This window comes from Habropoda laboriosa, unplaced genomic scaffold (genome assembly GCF_001263275.1).
Source record: "Habropoda laboriosa isolate 0110345459 unplaced genomic scaffold, ASM126327v1 scaffold36, whole genome shotgun sequence".
Taxonomy (NCBI): Eukaryota; Metazoa; Arthropoda; class Insecta; order Hymenoptera; family Apidae; genus Habropoda; species Habropoda laboriosa.
Genome location: NW_017100155.1, coordinates 917,633 through 937,090, shown reverse-complemented (window position 1 = coordinate 937,090; position 19,458 = coordinate 917,633). Strand labels below are relative to the sequence as shown.

Below are 19,458 nucleotides of genomic sequence, written 5' to 3'. Positions count from 1 at the left end.
CAAATAATATATTTATAAATAGTTTAATAATCATAAGTTTATAATTTATTATTTTTTTGTTTTGTTTTAGGCTCGGTATACAATGAAATATTGCCATAATAAAGGTGTTCTATGTCTAAAACTTACAGATAATCGAACAGTAAGCTTTCTCGTTATACAACTTACCTTATAATTCTTACAGATCTATTTAAATAATACATTTATAATTTTTGTTTCATAGTGCCTACAATACAAAACAGAAATAGCACAGGATTTAAAGAAGATGGAAAAATTTATAGGAAATCTGATGAGGCACATGGCATCTAAAGAGAGCTAAACAAGGACTAGATAAGATTAGGGACACTTTTTTTAATCAAGGAATAAAAGTGCTGCGCATTTAATGAATTGTTTATGTTTCATTTCATAAGATTCAGTGACTGATGGGATTATAGATATTTAATTTGAATGAGGTATAAAAACTTTCTTAAATATACAATATGTGCATAAATGTCTATTTTGTATTTATTTAAAGCTTCATACTCATTTCGGGCGGTTCCGTTGTCTCCTTGTTAAAGTTCTGAAACATTATAAAACAGAATGTATCATATAAGCAATCACTTATTTAAAAATAAATCTTTGAAATAAATCATAAAAAATATAAAAATGTAACTAGAATTTACTTGAAAACCAATACTTTTCAGAAAGTGTAATTGGGTGTGTCTATAATAGCAGCATGTAATGCATTAGTTATTAATGAAGCCAAACTTAATTTTAATTTCTTACTGGATATTATCGTAAGAGGGAAGCACAAAGCAATGAAAAGAAGCACTTACGATATAATGGGCTGAAGAACAGCATCCAGAGTAGTATCAACAGGAGGGTAGGTTTCTTGATTTGAAGACAGTTCATAGCGTACCTCTCCCCCTAATTGCATTTGCGGCTATACCAAACAAAACTATTTTACTAATTTACTACGCAGAAAATTGTACGATACAACACACTACATTCTAGTAACAGCATTTCATCGAAAAACAATCTCACCACTTTTTAATTAAAAGGGCAGAAAAAAAAAACAGATATAATAAAATGCTGTGACTAGCAGAGAAGAAGGTAGCAAGCCTTAACCACATATATTTGTAAAAAGCGTTTAGTGTGTCTAAAAGATTTTCGTATGATAAGTGCGATTTTAATAAAGATAATTTCATCTATAACTTAAGATTACGATAATCCTTTTTTCTCTCTTAAAAGCAACAAGCTTGAACTACTCGAAGCAAAAGTGTTACCCATTACTTTCTCTCGTAATATTTCTTTATTTTGAAACAGCAATGTAACGAAAGAAAATTATAGCGTAGAAAATAATGAGTTACACTTGAAACCAAAACTGGTGACCAAAATGGACTAACGAATGAACGTACGTTGTTATTATAAAAGAGCAAGCGAAAAAATACGTACTACACGAGTAGGCTTAGCGCTGTCGGCAGAGCTTGAGCAGCAACTTGAAAATTCCTGCGGTGTACTTTCCCCGAGCCCACTGTCCACGTTACTTCCTATCAATATTCTGCTGTTACGAATATAATAAAAGTCCTTCTTCATATTGCACTCGCTCCTACTACCATCGTAGTACTTAGTCTCGACTTGACTCGGCCTGGTTGGTGGCAAATTATAACTTCCGTCGCGACAATGTTGTATCATTCTTCTGTTTCTTTTGCCAATGGATCCGATCGTTCTGAAAGTGATTCCTTGACAGTCTCGGGATATCACGGCAAATTTCAAGCACATCCCTGATCGGACACCATTACGACATCGATGCATATGTAATACGTTTTAGTTTACCAAACGTTCATAACATTGTTAATACATACTACGAGCCACAATTGCATTCCTTAGCGATACACATATTTTTATTCACATTACAACACTAAGTTTTACGCAACAATTTTTCCATTCGTCGATCACGATTTACATACGCCAATGTATTCAAGGGGTCTACAAGTATTTTCAACAACAATATTATACCGGCTACCTAAACGGGGTAGTGGTGGTGGTGGTGGTGTGGGTAGGATTCAAAAAAATTCGTGTGAACAGACACAACAAATGAGATTCTTCATCTCGATGGTTGGACACAATCGATCTCGTTTTACCAGAACTTCGACACACTCCCAGATACCGAATTCACATTTACTTAAACGATTAACACGATGCATTATTACCATACAAAAAGTACACAAAAACAAAAAGAAAAAACATTTCAACAGAGAACACACACGAACAAAATGCTACGTATTCTTGCTTCCTTTTTTAGGGCGTACTTCCATCATGGAACAGCAACGTTATTCCATGAAATAGCGAAAAGCATCAGTAGAGGTGCCAGCCAGGAAATAAATAAACAGGTGCGACAAGCTGTTAATTTTCATCGATTTATTAAGAACCTGTCATGCTTCAAATAAATAATAAGGGGGCATGCTTAAAAGTAGATCATGTACATGCTCTGAATAAATTAAAAGGAAGAAAAAAAAAAATTGAAAAAAATACAAAAAAAAAAAAATCACCGCATGCAGAGGGGGAAATTTTCAAACAATGACTACGGATCCCGTCTCATCCTCCAGCTGAGGAGGATGACTGTGGACGTTGCAGGCCGTCTTGAGATCATCGTACCTAGGTAGGGACGACGAGTCTGCGTCGTCCAATCGAGAATTGCTAGACTGTAGGGTACATTGCTGTACAGATTGCGATTGAACCACCGTATATGGTATCTCTCGTCGTTGCTGTTCGCTCATTCCAGTGGTATCGACTAGCCCAAACTCCAAGTGTCTGTAAAATCAGCCATTGTTTCATTGTTTTACATGATATTACGTTAAGATAAGAGTAATTCATTCACTTTTGCGTATACTGCCTTGTGTAACAAACTATTGTGCAAAATTGCCTTGTGAAAATTATTCAAGCATTATCATATATGTATATATATTCACACCAGAGAAGTGATTATAATAAATTAGTAACACGTAGACTGACTAATTCTTATGTACATCGAATACAGTTTCTTTTTCTCTTCCTTAATTTGGAGGGTGAAATATAATACAAAAAAAAAAAATACGTGTATGATACAAAAACGTTGTTAAAATTAATATTTACAAACGATTCGAATGTCAAATGGTAAAACAGTTATTGTTGCTCCAATCGGTATCACTCTACAAAGAAGGCATTTGTCAAGGCAGGTAAAATTTATTTCCAATCATCTCGTTCTCATGCATCTCGTATAACAATCACATATATCGTGAATATAATACAAGTATAATATCGACAACTATACAGAGAATAATATCAGAAATGGTACATTATACTTACCCCTCCAAATCAAACAATTCTTGTGTTTTTATTCTTAATCTGAACAAACAGTACGTGGAAATATGAAAAATATATATGTATATCAATTTTAGAGAACAATTATTTTATGCATGTTACAATTTCATGAATAGAACGTACTTCCTAAGCTCGTCTGGCAGCGGTTGCTTTTGTGAAGGACTCCGATGTCTACTCCTGTGCCTTCTTCTTGGCTCTGTGTGGCTCACCTATTCAAAAAATGTTCGCCCTTTTAATCGTGCATTGTAATAAAAAAGAATCGTACGAAAAATTGCAAGGGGGTCGTGGTAATATAGAAAAGAATTTCTGAATGTCGCGAGGCAGAAGAATCAGGTTGGTTATTTAAACTTACAACAGCCCGTTGAACTCCTTCGCCCTTCCTCTTCTGCGCTTCCCTCCATTGCGGCTCAGAATCGACCAATTCGTGTCTGAAAAGATTCACACACCGTGTGTGTACGTGTGTATATATACGTTAATGTAGTTTAACTTGGAAATCATACGTATTTACACGTGTATAACGTAACAAGTATAAACCGTGTTCTTTTTTTTTTTTCTTTTTCATTGAAAACGTGAAAGCATCGCGTCGGAAGATTTCGTTGACCGTGGTTGATATTTCCCAGGCGCGTCGTCATTAAAATAATTATCACCTTTACGCGCTCTATGTACCCTACCGTGAGAGTATAATGAGTACGAGGGTTTCTTTCCCGTCCTCACGGTCGACGAACTCGCTCAAGACGTTCTGCCAAGTTATTTCGTTTTCACATCACCGTCTAAGGGGCCTTTATTACGTCGATTAATTACCAATTAGATAGCTAAGCACGTTTTGGACGCTTAACCGTGTTGATATACGGAGGAGGCGAACGTAACGAGGTCGGGATTAAGTCGAACTTACGTTTCGTAAGGAATTTTCTACGGTGTTCGTTTTTGCAGTTTTCAAACGTGTTCTTTCGAGTAATTTCATCACCGTCTAAGGGGCCTTTATTACGTCGATTAATTACCAATTAGATAGCTAAGCACGTTTTAGACGCTTAACCGTGTTGATATACGGAGGAGGCGAACGTAACGAGGTCGGGATTAAGTTGAACTTACGTTTCGTAAGGAATTTTCTACGGTGTTCGTTTTTGCAGTTTTCAAACGTGTTCTTTCGAGTAATTCTCGTGAGATCAGGACGACGAGCGTGAGATCAATTTGGGGGAATTTCATCGAAGTGCGTCGACTGGTATAGGCAAAAGTTGAATTAGAAAAAGATTTGAAGAAATTATTAGAATAGTAATTTTTGAAATTACACCTTGTATACAGACAGTACAAAATGGAAATAATGACAATGCTATCGTATCGTTGATATGACTATCAATGTGTCATTATGAAATTTATATAAAAAATGCAGAGATCGAAATAATTAGTATTGTTTAAATTAAGATAGGGAGCTTAGTAAAGTTTCTTCAGTTCCTCTTTTCAACGTGAAATGAGCAATATGTTTAACAAAATTTCAAACGATTTTTCTCTCATGCCCGTCGAACAAACTGAGAGAGCTTGGTCGAGAAGAATTGGGACACCGTGTATGTTACAGAGAATATAATGATATACCTGGATGAACGGGTACTCCTGTGCTTTCTGCGATGCTTACGATGGCCCGACCTGGTATCCGAGCCTCTCGAAAGCTCGGACTCACAATCAGAGTGGCGACTGTGTCTTCGATGACTATGACTATGACTCCTTCTACGATGACCACCACGGCTATGACTGTCCCCTGAACTTTGGCTCTCCACAGAGCTGCTCCGTCGTTGGAGTCTGCTCAAGAGCTGAAAAATCGTCGAATACCGAGAAATCAAGCGCGTGAAATTTTGGTAAAAAAATATTAAGGCTAAATAAATATACGTATTGTAAAAATATCGATGCGTTAGAATTACACGAAAGAGCCAATTCGTCCTTTTTACTATAACTTACTGTAATAATTTACATTCTTCTTTTAAGTACCATATCGTCCTTTTTAATATTATCTATTTTATTGTAACTTAGTACAATATTCAAACAAAACTGTCCAAGACATGGAAGAAAATTCAAATTCAAAGTTGTATGATTTTTAATATCCTACGTACTTTTTTCAAAATTTACCCCTACCACTCATTTTTTTTTTTTAAATTCTTCCCGTCGATAAAGGAGAATATTACAATATTAAGAATACGGTGTATCAATTTTTCCAAAATCTACACATTCCATGGATTTTTTATAATCACTTTACACACCTTACCACGAACAAATCAAATTTGCTTCAAATGGACACGACAGCAACTAAAGTATCTTGCTAAATCAGATAAGAAAACAAAAACCAGGACCATGACCAACAAAATTCCTCTACACAAAAAGCATAGCTAAATTATCAACATCACACTACAAACATCTTGGCAAACTGACAATATTGTTGCTAGCACCAGTGTACAATCTCACAGCCTGCTGGTCGTTACGACCGATACTAATCGATTAGCAGTCTGAGCTAAACCGGAAACGGAGACAGCCACTCCATTGAATTACTCTTCTTTATCTTACAAAGAGTCCTCTAATAAACGAGAAGCGTTTAACCTTTTGAGTGCCACGGGTTGTTGCAGAAATCTGACCGAAAAGTGGCAAGCGGCGCCAAAATACTTGTTTCATAAAAGTTAATTAAATATTTTTCAATTTAATTCTACTTACTAAATTAATTAAATTGATATTTTTATACGGCGCGATCGCGCTTCTTTCATTTGACGTCTAAACGTTCGAAAAATTTTGTTTCGGACATTCTCACCGAGAAAACAAAGGCAACATTGATTATGCGCAGGATCTTTGTTCAATTTTTTAAAATAGACAGGTTGTAAGAAACAGAATAAAATTTACACTTCGTGGCCCGATAAGGTGACACTTTTATATATATAGCAGAATACTTGGCACTCGAATGGTTAAGTTCCTTTTCACGAACAGGTGCGCCAGCATCGAACAATATTTTAAAAAACGTACTGCCGGTGCCGTTCCCGCGGAGCGAACGGACCGAGGACTAGACGAGGTATAAAGGCCTCGAGGTTGGCTCTGAGTCCACGGTGCGCTCCTGGTGCTCCTTGGACTCGAGTTGTTCACCTGTCTCGCGTTCTGAGTATTGCACAAAACGTTGCTGCTGGCCGGATTGCTGCTCGGATTCGAGTTCACCGTGGCAGGTGTTTCGACGAACGGGCCGACCATCTCTTGGCCCTCGACGACGCGTCTTTGAGCTCTTCGGCTGGGTGTCCTCTGGAAAACTGGCGGAGGATTCCGTCTGATCACCGTGTGCTTCTCGGATCCAGACGGAGGGCTGTACGAGCGGAAACGGGAGTAAGGACTGAGAGGCGGTGGCCCGGTGGCCATCAATCGGAAAAACGCCTGGTGTTCCAGGCAACATTTCCACAGATGTCTGCAGGCACCTTTGGAGGGAGTCTCGAAACCGTGCGTCCTCTCCTCGGAATTCTTCTCGCTCACTCGGAGCATGAAGTATCTGCCCTGCAAGAGGAAGTCGAACGATTTCAGGGGAATTTTTACCTCTAGTGGGTTCTTTTCGTTTGATTGTACACTTAAGAGAGTTCGGGTCTTTTTTCACCCGAAGATATGTTTTCATATGTGTAACAATTTTTTAACCAGGGGTCGGCAAACCTTTTTTTTTTCTGGAGGGCCAGATCTAAATATTTTTTGGCTTTGTGGGCCAAGAGAGAAAATTGAGATTATTAGGTATGTACATTACTGGCATAAAGTTTGGAATCATCTCCCAGTTTTCATCGATACTAAATCTGCTGCTAATTTTTTATAGATTCTAAGTTTATCTCAATTCTACATTTATCAATTTATCTCATATCAATTGATTCGAACGATAAAAAGTTCTCAAAGTCGTTGACTTTTTTCTGGAAATTTTTATGTAAATTGCAATGCTCACTGATTCCAAACTTTTGGCCGGTAGTGTATGTATGTAGGTAGTTAGCTACAAATTAAAATTTTTTCACAAATCCTTTATTTGTAATATTATTTGTAATACACATTTATTAATGAGAAATATGGAATTCTTTCTTTTTGGGTAATATTTCATTTAACTGTAGTTGAAGCTTTGTAGTTCCTATCGTCAAAGTTGGTTGCAATTTGTCAATGCTGGCCTATAGCGAATCTGATTCTTGGATCATAGACATAACTCGCAGGCCATAAAAAGCTGATGGCGGGCCTCAGTTTGCCGACACCTGACTTAGACGATCAACTTTTGATATAATTTCGAGGGAATATAATCTTGATAACAGCAAAAGGTATTAACGATATTAAAGCAATAAATAACGAAATTTATGGGAAATAAATAAAAATAAATAAAGAAACAAATAAAAAAATATGGCATGTTTTTGAAAAACAGGGACACTCTGTATAAATGGCGTTGATTGTTTATTTTACTTCGTGTATAAATCCTGTTGGTGTATCTATTATCATTTTCCACAGATATTACAGATTTGTAAATTATGTCCATCTACAAAACTGAATATTTTGAGTATTTATAGTGTAATCTTCGTATTATTCGTATTAACGATATTCCAAATATTGTGCACACTTTGGCCTGCGCCATGTTTAACCCTCCGTAGGTAAACTTAATACTCACAGAAGCATCGTTCTTATTTCTCTGATCCTTTTCAAAATTATACCCACTGACGTAATTAAGTTCGTAGGCAAACATATTTTTTCACACTCTAAACTGTGAAAACTGGGTAATTCATGTCCAAGTCTAATGTTCCTACTGTGTTAAGCTTACCAGAAAATCAGAAAAAATTCCGGAGTACCTATCAAAGTCTCCGCAACATTGTACAATTATTCGTTAAGTCAAATGTTTCAAACTTTTTTCGATAAAAATACAAATTCCTTTGGAAGAAACACAAGAGTGAAATTTCACTTGGGTCATAAAAGACCCAGATTACCTACGGAGGGTTAATAGCGTTCCAATATTTTTGAGAGTAACTGTACATGGAAATATTTCACAGAACACACGACACTTATTTATCCAGTTGATAAAACTCTCCAGAAGTATTACCACGCGACGTTTGCTTACCTTATAATAGATCTTATTGATTCGAGGCCAATAGTAATTTCCCACTTTGGTCTTGTTGCGCAACAGAATAATACCGCTCGGTGTAAGGCCCAGAAAATACTCCACGCTATCCTCGCCCTGCGGACAGAGATTACGGGATTTCGAGAGATTATCGTGTCTCGTTATGACACCGAAAGTCTTTGTTCGTTGGAAATGGAAACACCTACCAACACAGGATGCAAATCGACCCCGTACATTTCCAGCCATTTCACCTTGTCCAGATAATTCAGCTCCGCCGCGGAAGGTAATTGTCCTCTGAAAAAACCAGGTCATTGTTACACTAAATTGCCGCCATTGTTAATCGCGTGTTCTGAAATCGAAGTGTTTTCTTATTACGGCGTGATTTTTTTACACGAAATTTTTGTTACTGCGAAAGATGCAAATTAGTTTAATTTCATTCGAGTAAAAATTTTGTTCCTTAAATTCACAGAGTAATTTGATTATTTCAACTTCTCTGATGGAATACAGTAATTAAATCTTGCGGGAGTTGATTGGAAATTAAAAATTACGAGATTTTGCGATAATTTTCCTGCGTTGATATTTGAGAATTTTCTTTTTTTCGACACTTACACGAGAGTTTTATGAAGTTCCACTATACGGTTCTCCAGTTCCGTGGTCTGATTCGCCAAGAATCGAAATTCGGTGACGTAGCCCACGGAATGTCGTCTTGGATCGTAATCCCCGAGTTCCGCTGAAAATTGTATCAGATAAATTTTCCGAGAAATTGTCCGAATTGTACGAGAAAATTTTGTATACGTAATTCAAGCACCCAAATGCCATTTTTCTGTTTTCTTTTTTTCAAGGTCACCTATGTTTTTTTCACGAATGTATATATATTTAATCTCGTTTAACTCTCCGTAAACAATTTGGGTCACTAATGACCCAAGCGAAATTTCACTCGAGGATTCTTCGAAATTAATTTGTACTTTTATCGAAAACAGTTCTGAACACTTAACTCGAACAACTGTACGATACAGTAGAGACTGTGATAAGTATCTCAAAATTTTTTCAGATTTTTTGAAAGCCCAGAACAGTACAAAATTAGATTTGGACGTTAAGGAACCAGTTATGGAGTGTGAAAAAGTATATTTGCCTATGGAGGGTTAAATATGCATAATATGACCTTGGACTCTAAAATTTTAAATCAAATGTGATGCTTCTTTTCATTTTTTGCCATTTCTTCCATGAAAAATGAAAGAAAGTTTCACGTTTGATTTAAAATTTTAAAGTCCAAGGTCATTTTAAGGTGATATTATTGTACAATGTCTGCTAAAACATAAGGTATACATTCGTGTGAAAAAACATAGGTGACCTTGAAAAACACAAAATAGAAAAAGTGGTAAATTTAAAAAACTTTGTCTTCCACCTCTTTTAATCCTTTGAAACCATTTAAATTACGTACAAAAATTTTCTCCTATTGCTGTAGCTATTAAGAGGTATCTTAATCAATCCTCTTGGAGATATGCGATCTCAAAGTGGTTATCTTTAAAATGTGATATTTTCATACCAGAATCGAAAGTAACTTTATGGTTTAGCATTACATTTTTATACTCAATAATTAACGTTAAATAAGTAAATTATCATTTTAAAGTCATATTATGGCAATTTAACAAGATAACTTTTCTCAGATTTAGAAATATCACTTTTGGGCAGGATTTCGGTCAAATCTGCCCCTGTGCGACTGTTTAACCCCTTAACATATGACAACGTGTCAGACTCGTGGCAGAGATTTTTATCCAGATGTAAAAAGAAATAGTTATATTAGTAAGAAAAATTCATTGTAATCCTAACTTTCGTATGAATTTGTAAGACTAAGGATTGCTAAATGTGATTAATCTGTGACAGATTAGCTTTAGTTACCCGATACAGTACTGAAACAGTAAAATGGCTGACGCTTAGATGCAAAGTCAGAAAAGAAATCATACGTTAAGGGGCTAAATGTCGCTACGAACAGCACAATATTTAGAGAAGACAATTTATGTGGCCTGTTTCACATAGCCCACCCTGTATATATTCCACGAAATCGTTGGCAATTAAATCCTTGACATGTAACGTCGATGTAACTCCCTTATCGTACGCGTAACGGATCGCAAATACGTATTTAATGTTTCCTCCGTTACATAATTCGATTCGTCTTCGCTCTGTACAAATGTACGATTGCATCGTGCGAGGATGTAGGATGTCCGTACGTACGTATATACACGCGGTGGAAACACGTTCGCGATTTATTTTCAAGGTATTAAGCAAATCGTCCCGCAACACGCATTCCGTCAGCCGGATGCTCACACGCATTATCTACGCTAGGAGGAGAAGGACGAGGGCACCTCTCATCCTGCAATCTACGTACGCACAAGTTGCGCCTCGCCGTCCCCCCTTTTTTTTTTCTTTCTGCCCTCCTTCCTCCTCTTTGGCTTCTTGCTTTGTTCGATTTAAACGCGTGCAAGTGCGCGAATTTACGTGCCCGGACAGGTAAGTGGTAAAAGTTCAGACCGGGTGGCATTCTTGGAAAGTGTTGTATCTTCGGGAGTATTGGAAATATTGGGGAATTGTTCGGTTTGTTTGGAAAATTCGGGATGATTCTTAAGTAAATTAGGGAATTTTAGGGTTTGGAGCAGTAATTTTTTTATTTTTTAAGGTGTGTAATTTTGTTCTACAATTTTTCGGGGGTTTTCTGGAAATTTGAAAATTCTGTTTTGCCAAAGCTTTGTCTTTTTTAGTTTCTTTAAGAAATTAGCTTGAAAGAAAATAACATAATTCCTTAATTTTTTACTATAATTTTTTAACGTTTTACTATAATTTCTTAGCTTTCTACTATAGTTTCTCAATTTGTCAAAGAAATTTTCTTCAAAGATCGAAATTTTTCGAATGATAATAATTTTCGAAACAATTGCAAGCATATCGGAAAATTATAAATTAAATATTTTGTCGCTACTAGTGTCTTAATTGTTAATTATACGGAGTTAATTAACAGAGAATATACAAAGGAACGATAGATGAATATTAACGAGATCCAATTTACACACTGCGTAATCAAGCTTGTTTGAAATTTGAATTAGTTCTACGACTCTGATGTATTGTCTATTGGTTTCTGTTCTCACTCAGTTTATCTTTAATAAATCAAAGTAGCTTGCCATGATACAGGAAGTAATTAATTAAATCACGTTAATGAACACCGTATTGGACATTCTGATCAAATATTGTAATTGCACTCCTACCTATTAGCTGTTGATAAAGGACACTACAAAAGATTACAAGGAAATTGTAATTACTGACAAATATTGTCATCCACTTCATAAATTTCTTATATAATCGAAGCAACTATTGAACAATAATTCAAACGAAATTTTCTTAAATGAAAAGAAAAAACTTTTATCCAACCTCGAAACAGAACTTCAAACTTTCTCAAATACTTCGTATTTTATCAATAAACAGGCACGATCAACAAATATCGCCATCAATTTCATAAATTATATACACAAAGTAACTATTTTGTTCAAACAAAACATTCCAGAACAAAAAACGAAGAATTTTTTTATCTAATCTTGAAACAGATCTTCAAACCTTCTCAAACTCAGCATCACGTATACTTCATATTTTATTAATAAACAGGCACATTTAACAAGTATTACCATTCATTTCTCAAATTTCTCATATAATCGAAGCAACTATTGGCCAACAATTCATACAAAATTTCGTTCAATGAAAAAAAAACGAATTCTATCCAACCTCGAAACAGATCTTCAAACTTTCTCAAACCCAGCATCACGTATACTTCATTTTTTACTAATAAACAACCACATTTAATAAATGTACTCATCAATTTCATAAATTATACGCTCAAAGTAATTATTTTGTTCAAACAAAACATTCCTGAACAAAAAACGAAGAATTTTATCTAATCTCGAAACAGATCTTCAAACCTTCTCAAACTCAGCATCACGTATACTTCGTATTTTATTAATAAACAGGCACATTTAACAAATACCCCTATCGAAATTTCACAAACTTTTTACGTAATCGAAGCAACTATTAAACAATAATTCAAACAAAACATTCCTGCATAAGAGAAAAGAAGTTTGTTTAACTTCAAAACAGATCTTCAAACTTTCACAAACGCCATGCCACGTATAAGCACGTTTAACAAACATCGCCATCAAATTCCCAAATTTCCCATACAATCCAAACAAAACATTCCCAAATAAAAAAAAAATTCTATTCAACCTCGAAACAGAACATCAAACATTCGCAAACCCAGCGACACTTTCAACTTAACTTCAACAACCACAAACTGTCCTCAAACAGAACATCTCGTCACATTTCACCAATCCGTAACGAACCACACTGAAAAATCGTCAAACCACCTAAAACAACATCGAACCCGTGACACCGGAGTAAAATTGAAATTTCATCGTGCAACGCGACTAATCTCATAAATCTAATTTGCATAGAGAGACTCTCCCATCGGAATTTCGCTTCTTTCACCGTGTCGCCGAGCTCTGTCCCCCTCTACAAGACCCGTCATCGTCAATTCCCATAGGGTGCAGCATAGAAATGCCCTCCAGAAATCATCCTAGTCGTTTAATTGAATCACTGACTTTGATGAATATCGGCTCGGACCGGCGCGAGGGGCACTTTATTTTCTCGCTGTCCCTCTTCCCTTTCGCTGCCACGGTGAACAGAATCCTGCACCTTGTCGCCGGGGCCGGCTTCTTGCATGCTCATTCGGTCGTGTAATTACGAGACTGCCGGTCGTAGACCGCGAAACGATCGGAATCGAGCCGCGTCTCTACGTGAAACGCGATTACAACCGGGTCTTTCGCCTAAACGAAGAGGGAATCTGATATCGATGGGGGATCGTGGAGGATGAAAGTGTCCATGGAAATGGTCCATCGTTCGACCATGCGAACGATTATGGAAGAAGAACTGTCTCTCGTGTAGGAGAGGAAAGAAAAAAAAGAGAGTTAGCGAAGCGGACTGGATCGATGAAAGCCGAATTAGTCCTGGTTCGTAATTAAAACCTTTGGGGTTCTGGTTTTGCATTTAACGAGATGACGATTTGATTGTTGATCGATGGAAATTGACGATCGAGAGGGGACGGGTGTGTTTAATGGGTATGGGGGAATCTCGTTGGCATTGAAAGCTGTTGTGAGGAGTATCTAGGTGGATTGGAAGAGGAGGAGAGGAGGAGGAAGAGGAGGAGAGGCCAACGAAGGGGAAGAGGAGGAGAGGCCGACGAATGGGAAGAGGAGGAGAGGTCGACGAATGGGAAGAGGAAAAGAGGCCGACGAAGGGAAGAGGAGGAGAGGAGGAGAAAGAGGAAGAGGCGGAGAGGGGGAGGAAGAGGAAGAGGGGGAGGAAGAGGAAGAGGAGGAGAGGGGGAAGAGGAGGAGAGGAGGAAGAGGAGGAGAGGAGGAGGAAGAGGAAAAGGAGGAGAGGAGGAAAAGGAAGAGGAAGAGGAGGAAGAGGAAGAGGAGGAAGAGGAGGAAGAAGAAGAAGAGGAAGAAGAGGAAGAAGAGGAAGAAGAGGAAGAGGAGGAGAGGGGGAGGGAGAGGAAGAAGAGGAGGAGGAAGAGGAAGAAGAAGAAGAAGAGGAAGAAGAGGAAGAAGAAGAAGAAGAAGAAGAAGTACTCTACGTACTTTTGATGAAACATAACCCTTCCAATTCAAGATAGCTTTATCCCCATACATTTTCAATTCCAACAGGATAAAGAATTTTAACCCTTTCGTTACTGAATTAGTTCTTTAAGAATCATTAGAGTATGGAATGTTTGGAGATAAAATTGTTTCCAAAACTTTCTGTATTAAAATGAAAAATTTTCCAAAATTATACGTGAATTTTAGCCCCGATGAATTCATTAGTGTATGGAATGTTTCGGAATAAAATTATTATCAAAAGTTTCCAAAAATTCTACGCGAATTTTAACCCTTTCATGACCGAATAATTTTTTTTAAATTTCTTACTTACCTATCGATCATTGTGTCTGAAATGAATACTAAATTGAGATGAATTTTTCTTCGAGTACTCACGTGGAATATACGCGTCCCATCGATCACAAAAGGGTTAGAAGACAATCTTAAATTTCTGAGAATCGGTAATATACTTGTTGGTCAAATTTGAAAATGTCACGAATGAAAATTTTGAAATATTTAAAATATTTTTTGTTTTAATTTGAAAATACTCGTTAGATATCCCTTCTTTTGTTCTTTTACAGAAACAGATTAGCAAAATGTTGTCATCAAGTGATTAACGAAAGAGTGAAACGTTTATTGACCAGAACAATCGAGCATTTATTAACTAGATCATATGATCGTTTATATCGGAGTGCCAATATTAGTTGCATAGGTTTACAAATGGTTCCAGTTCCATAAAATAAATTGCTCCGAAGGAAAGTTATATCGCGCTGCTGACTCATACGTCGATAAAGCACATAACGATAGAGCAAATTTCTCTTCGCTAACCTAATCGTTCAATTTCGCTGAAAGGTAACTTAGGAAACGTATCAAAAAAAAAAAAATCTAAGAAAAATTTCATATAATAATTGCAATAGTAATATTACAATTTTTATATTTTTATCTACTCAAGTAATATTTCTCTCCTTCCCCGAATTTTTGAAGAAAATTTTTTGTTAGTTTAATAGTATGCACACGAAACAATAATTTTTATAAAAGGAGACATGATAATTTGTTATAATTTATTAGAAAAATAGGAATAACAATTTGTTACAGTTTATTATAAAAATAAAAATGATAATTTATTTCCAAGCAATTTGATACATTTTGAGTCAGAAATCAGCGAAATTGAAATTACATTTCATAAAAAGGTCCTTTTTTTCATCTCGAATTTCCGTCTGTAGGGCAACGTTTCCTGAAGCCCTTCATGCTTCCCCTTTATCGTATCCAATCACAGAAATAAAAGGACTTACCGAGTTCCTTCTATCGACACAATTACCTCGATCACGTGTCCGTTTACCAAAAAAATTGTATCTCGACCGAAAAAAAAAAGCGAAGCACTATCGTATCTCCCGCTCTTCTAACAAATAACACAATGCAATTCATTAAAGCACTGTCAGTTTACATTACGAGCTCATTAACGTGTCGTGTACATTTCTGGACACTAAAAAATGCTCAATTCTTTCGTGAGCGATTGGAGAACGTACTATTTGTCCGATTACTTTAATTCTTCTCGTATTACAAAAGTACATGTTTATATAGTAAAATAAAGAGGTATGAACAATTGAAAATTATTAGTAATATGGCGTCTGCGAGCATTTTTTAAGATCGACCAGCAATTTTAGCACACTTTTACAGTAAAACTTTCGAAAACTAAATATTTTTATAAGAAAAAGTTATAAAAATTCGTAGATTGATTTATTTCTACTTCTTTCGTTAAATTACTTTATTTTAGTAATTATACTCATCATAAACATCGTCATAGTGGCGCTAATAGAGTGCGAAGGGATTAATTATTTAATAATCCATAAAACCCATAGTCCAATATTTACAAATGATTAAAATGATGATTTGTAAGGCGCCGTGCGACGCGCCTAGGCAACGACCGCGGGACCCGAGCCGCAGTGGGCCCTAGACAAGGAGCAGCGCAGGCTGCACCCCCACCCCACGGCTTGCAGGGCCCCAACGGCCGAAGAACCCTATAAAAACGGGAAAAAGGGCAGCGGCACACACAGTATCGTACATAGCCATCGACGAGTGAACCGACGTTATTTTAATATCTGTCATTTTAAGCGCCTGTAATTCTTTATTCTTACACACGTCTATTTGATTATTTCGAAAAATAAGTGAGCCAAGAACAACAAAAATGGTCGACATTCTGAAACATATAACTCTATACGTATAACTCTACGCAAAAGTTTATCAACGTTTATCTCAAGAACCATTTGTTCACAGCACATGACTCCTCTCAAACTTTTTCTCTTCTTGTCGAGCAGAATGCGTTGATTTAAAAAGAAAATTTAATATTAATTTTCATTGTTACAAACAATTTTGCGGCAATTTTTTCTCACAAATGTTCGTCGATCCAGAGGTGTAGATTCTCTCTCAAAAGTCACAATTACTTTTTTTAGACACTGTATTGTAAGAAATGCGAGATTCCGGCGGCGAAGTGGTGGCCTGGACTTTGTCACCCAGGGAGAGAAAGCGCGCGGGTACCTGAGGGTGCCATAAACTAAGCCCTTTCCTCGGAAAGTCGAACGAGGGGGCTCCAACGGTTTTTCGGAGCAACGGAGGATAGGACGCGGAGAGGACACTCTTAATGTAGCCGTCGAGGGAGATGGACACCCGAGTACCTTAGTCACCGCTTATATTCATTAAATAATACACTGTGTTCGTTTTTTGAAGCTGCGCTAACATATATAAATAAAGAACAATTTTACAGTTAAAAAACACCACGTCTGATAATTGATTTTCCACATCCAACAACGTCGAATCGCGAATTCATCGAACGCGCGACGAGTAGCCATCAGCCCGATAGCGTGCATAATTTAGAGACAACCTGAAGCAACAATAACAGACAGAACGTACGGAACAATTAAGTTTCCAGTTACAGATTCCATTGTTCGCGTTTCAATGAAACGTCCTCGAGCGCTTTCTTCTGCAACGGCGAAAGAAGGGGAGTGACAGTTTAAACGAATTTACGAAACGAGACAGCAGCTCCGAAAATTAGTCCATCTACCAAATGAGAAAAAGAAAAAGAAACGAACGCGGCAATAATGGGATTTTTTCGAGTAGAGAAGAATGCCCGAAAGGTGTTTTCGTTGCCGTTGTAATGGCATTGCGTGTCCAGAGTCTCCTTCTTCGCCTGCTATCATGTTTGAGATCTCTCTACTGGAAGCTTGAGCTCACTGCTCTAGCGGACGTTCGTAAAACGGACCAAGTCTACTTATTTTCCACGGTAACTCTAATATTTGCGCAAGACGGAGAGGGTTCCTGTCGCTGGGACCGGGGATTCATTGCTCGAAAGAAAAACGCGTTACCAAAGAGTTGACATGCTTGAAAAGCTAGAAGCCAAAGGGAGGAGAGATGAAAATCGTGTACGAGTGGCTATCCTGGTTGGCGAGTTGATTAATATTCGTCGTTAAACTGTCCTCCTCGTGAAATTACTTTCCGACGCTGAACAAGCGGGTAATTGCGTATGCTATGTAACGATGAAGTTTCCTTCTTCTTCTTCGTTCTTTTTTCTTTCTTTCTTTTCCTGCTGTTCTCGCCTGTTTGTTCGGCGAGGAAAGAGGTTTCCTTAATTGCTGCGCCGCCATGAGGCAAGGGAAATGTGGGATTTTTGTACGGTGTCGCGTGTTACGAGGTTCTGATTAAATGGACAGTGCGTCGGGTGTTAAGGTAGAATTGACGGGTTGTGGGTGGTTTCAGGTGGTTTCAGCGAGCGTGAAATGCAAAAAATACAAGTTCCATAGGGAAATTTGATACGAGTAAAGTTTCACTGAACTGGAACTAACTTTCTTAACTTTGTTGCGAAGCTTTTGGAATTTTAAAGAAATTTTTGGAGTTTTGGGTGGTTTTAGATGATTATTATTCGACACAGAATATGAGGCAAGGGAAATGTGGGATTTTTGTACGGTGTCGCGTGTTACGAGGTTCTGATTAAATGGACAGTGCGTCGGGTGTTAAGGTAGAATTGACGGGTTGTGGGTGGTTTCAGGTGGTTTCAGCGAGCGTGAAATGCAAAAAATACAAGTTCCATAGGGAAATTTGATACGAGTAAAGTTTCACTGAACTGGAACTAACTTTGTTAACTTTGTTGCGAAGCTTTTGGAATTTTGAAGAAATTTTTGGAGTTTTGGGTGGTTTTAGATGATTTTTATTCGGCACAGAACGAAGAAAATGAAAGCTCGACGCGGAAATTTGATCGAAGTAAATTTTCACGGAATTGAAATCAACTTTGTTAATTTTGTTGAGAAATTTTTGTGGACATTTGGATAGTTTTAGACGACTTTTATTCAACATAGAATGCAGAAAATAGAAGTTCAGTGTGGAAATTTGATTGAAGTAAACCTTCACTAAATTCGAATCAACTTTGTTAACTTTGTTGCAAAATTTTTGGAATTTTAAAGAAATTTTTGGAGTTTTGAGTGGTTCTAGATGATTTTCATTCAGAAATTTGATCGAAGTAAACTTTCACTGAATTGAAAACAACTTTGTTAATTTTGTTGCGAAGTTGTTAGAATTTATAGAAATTTTTTGGAGATCTGGATGATTTTAGATGATCATTATTCAGCATAGAATGAAGAAATTTGATCGAAGCGAACTTTCGCTGGGTTAGAATTAACGTTAACTTCGTAGCGAAATTTTTGGAATTTTGAAAAAACTTTGTTGAAATTTTTGAATTGCGAGTGATTCTACGTAATTCTTATTTAGCACAAAATTGTGAAAACAGAAGTTCGACGAGAAAATTTGATTGAAGCAAACTTTCACTGAATTGGAATCAACTTTGTTAATTTTGTTGCGAAATTTTTGCTCTTTTGGGTGGTTTTAGATGATTTTTATTCAATATAGAATTGAGAAAATGAAAGTTTAACGCAGACCGAAGCAAACTTTCACCGAATTAGAATCAGCTTTGTTAACTTTGTTGCAAGAACTTTTCAAGTTCCAAAGATTTTCGAGTAAAGGTTTCAGTAGTGTCCAGAAGAAGACCTCTATCGCGCGTGGAGAGACGCAAAAGAAACGCGCGCGGGAAAGTCGAACACGTAAAATTCTGTTGCTCAAGATGCCGCAATCCATCGTCGCGAGGTGATCTCATCCGCGGCGGACCGCACGCGCATTCAGGGAAGTTTATCTCCATTTCGCGAGGCAAAACGCGTGCCATGTACCTTCCTCTCTCTCTCTCTTGCTCTCTCTCGCCACCATCAGTCGCCTCTCTGCGTTCGTTTCGCGTTTCGTTGTCAACGGGCAGAGGGACTGAACAAGAAGAAAGGGCATTCATTTCGTCCCTTTTGACCGCGATGAGACGCAAACACGACCGTATCTTTTTCCACC

At 37.1% G+C, this 19,458-nt stretch overlaps 2 protein-coding genes across 2 annotated transcripts in view; one reads left to right on the top strand and one right to left on the bottom strand.

Moving 5' to 3' along the window:
- The window catches only part of LOC108576304 (signal recognition particle 9 kDa protein), a 974-nt gene extending 641 nt beyond the window's left edge, over window positions 1–333 (top strand). The window contains exons 2-3 of the mRNA XM_017939268.1: window positions 71–139; window positions 221–333. Coding sequence (XP_017794757.1) covers window positions 71–139; window positions 221–316 — 165 coding nt within the window. The 3' untranslated portion in view covers window positions 317–333. The remainder of the gene's footprint in view (window positions 1–70; window positions 140–220) is intronic.
- Window positions 334–519: 186 nt separating this feature from the next.
- LOC108576215 (band 4.1-like protein 4) overlaps window positions 520–19,458 on the bottom strand; it is a 132,810-nt gene continuing 113,871 nt past the window's right edge. Inside the window, exons 5-15 of the mRNA XM_017939171.1 lie at window positions 9,026–9,146; window positions 8,623–8,710; window positions 8,417–8,533; window positions 6,334–6,846; window positions 4,927–5,141; window positions 3,692–3,767; window positions 3,463–3,548; window positions 2,635–2,790; window positions 1,432–1,705; window positions 813–919; window positions 520–556 (exon numbers count right to left, since the gene is read on the bottom strand). Of these exons, the coding sequence (XP_017794660.1) occupies window positions 520–556; window positions 813–919; window positions 1,432–1,705; window positions 2,635–2,790; window positions 3,463–3,548; window positions 3,692–3,767; window positions 4,927–5,141; window positions 6,334–6,846; window positions 8,417–8,533; window positions 8,623–8,710; window positions 9,026–9,146 (1,790 nt within the window). The remainder of the gene's footprint in view (window positions 557–812; window positions 920–1,431; window positions 1,706–2,634; window positions 2,791–3,462; window positions 3,549–3,691; window positions 3,768–4,926; window positions 5,142–6,333; window positions 6,847–8,416; window positions 8,534–8,622; window positions 8,711–9,025; window positions 9,147–19,458) is intronic.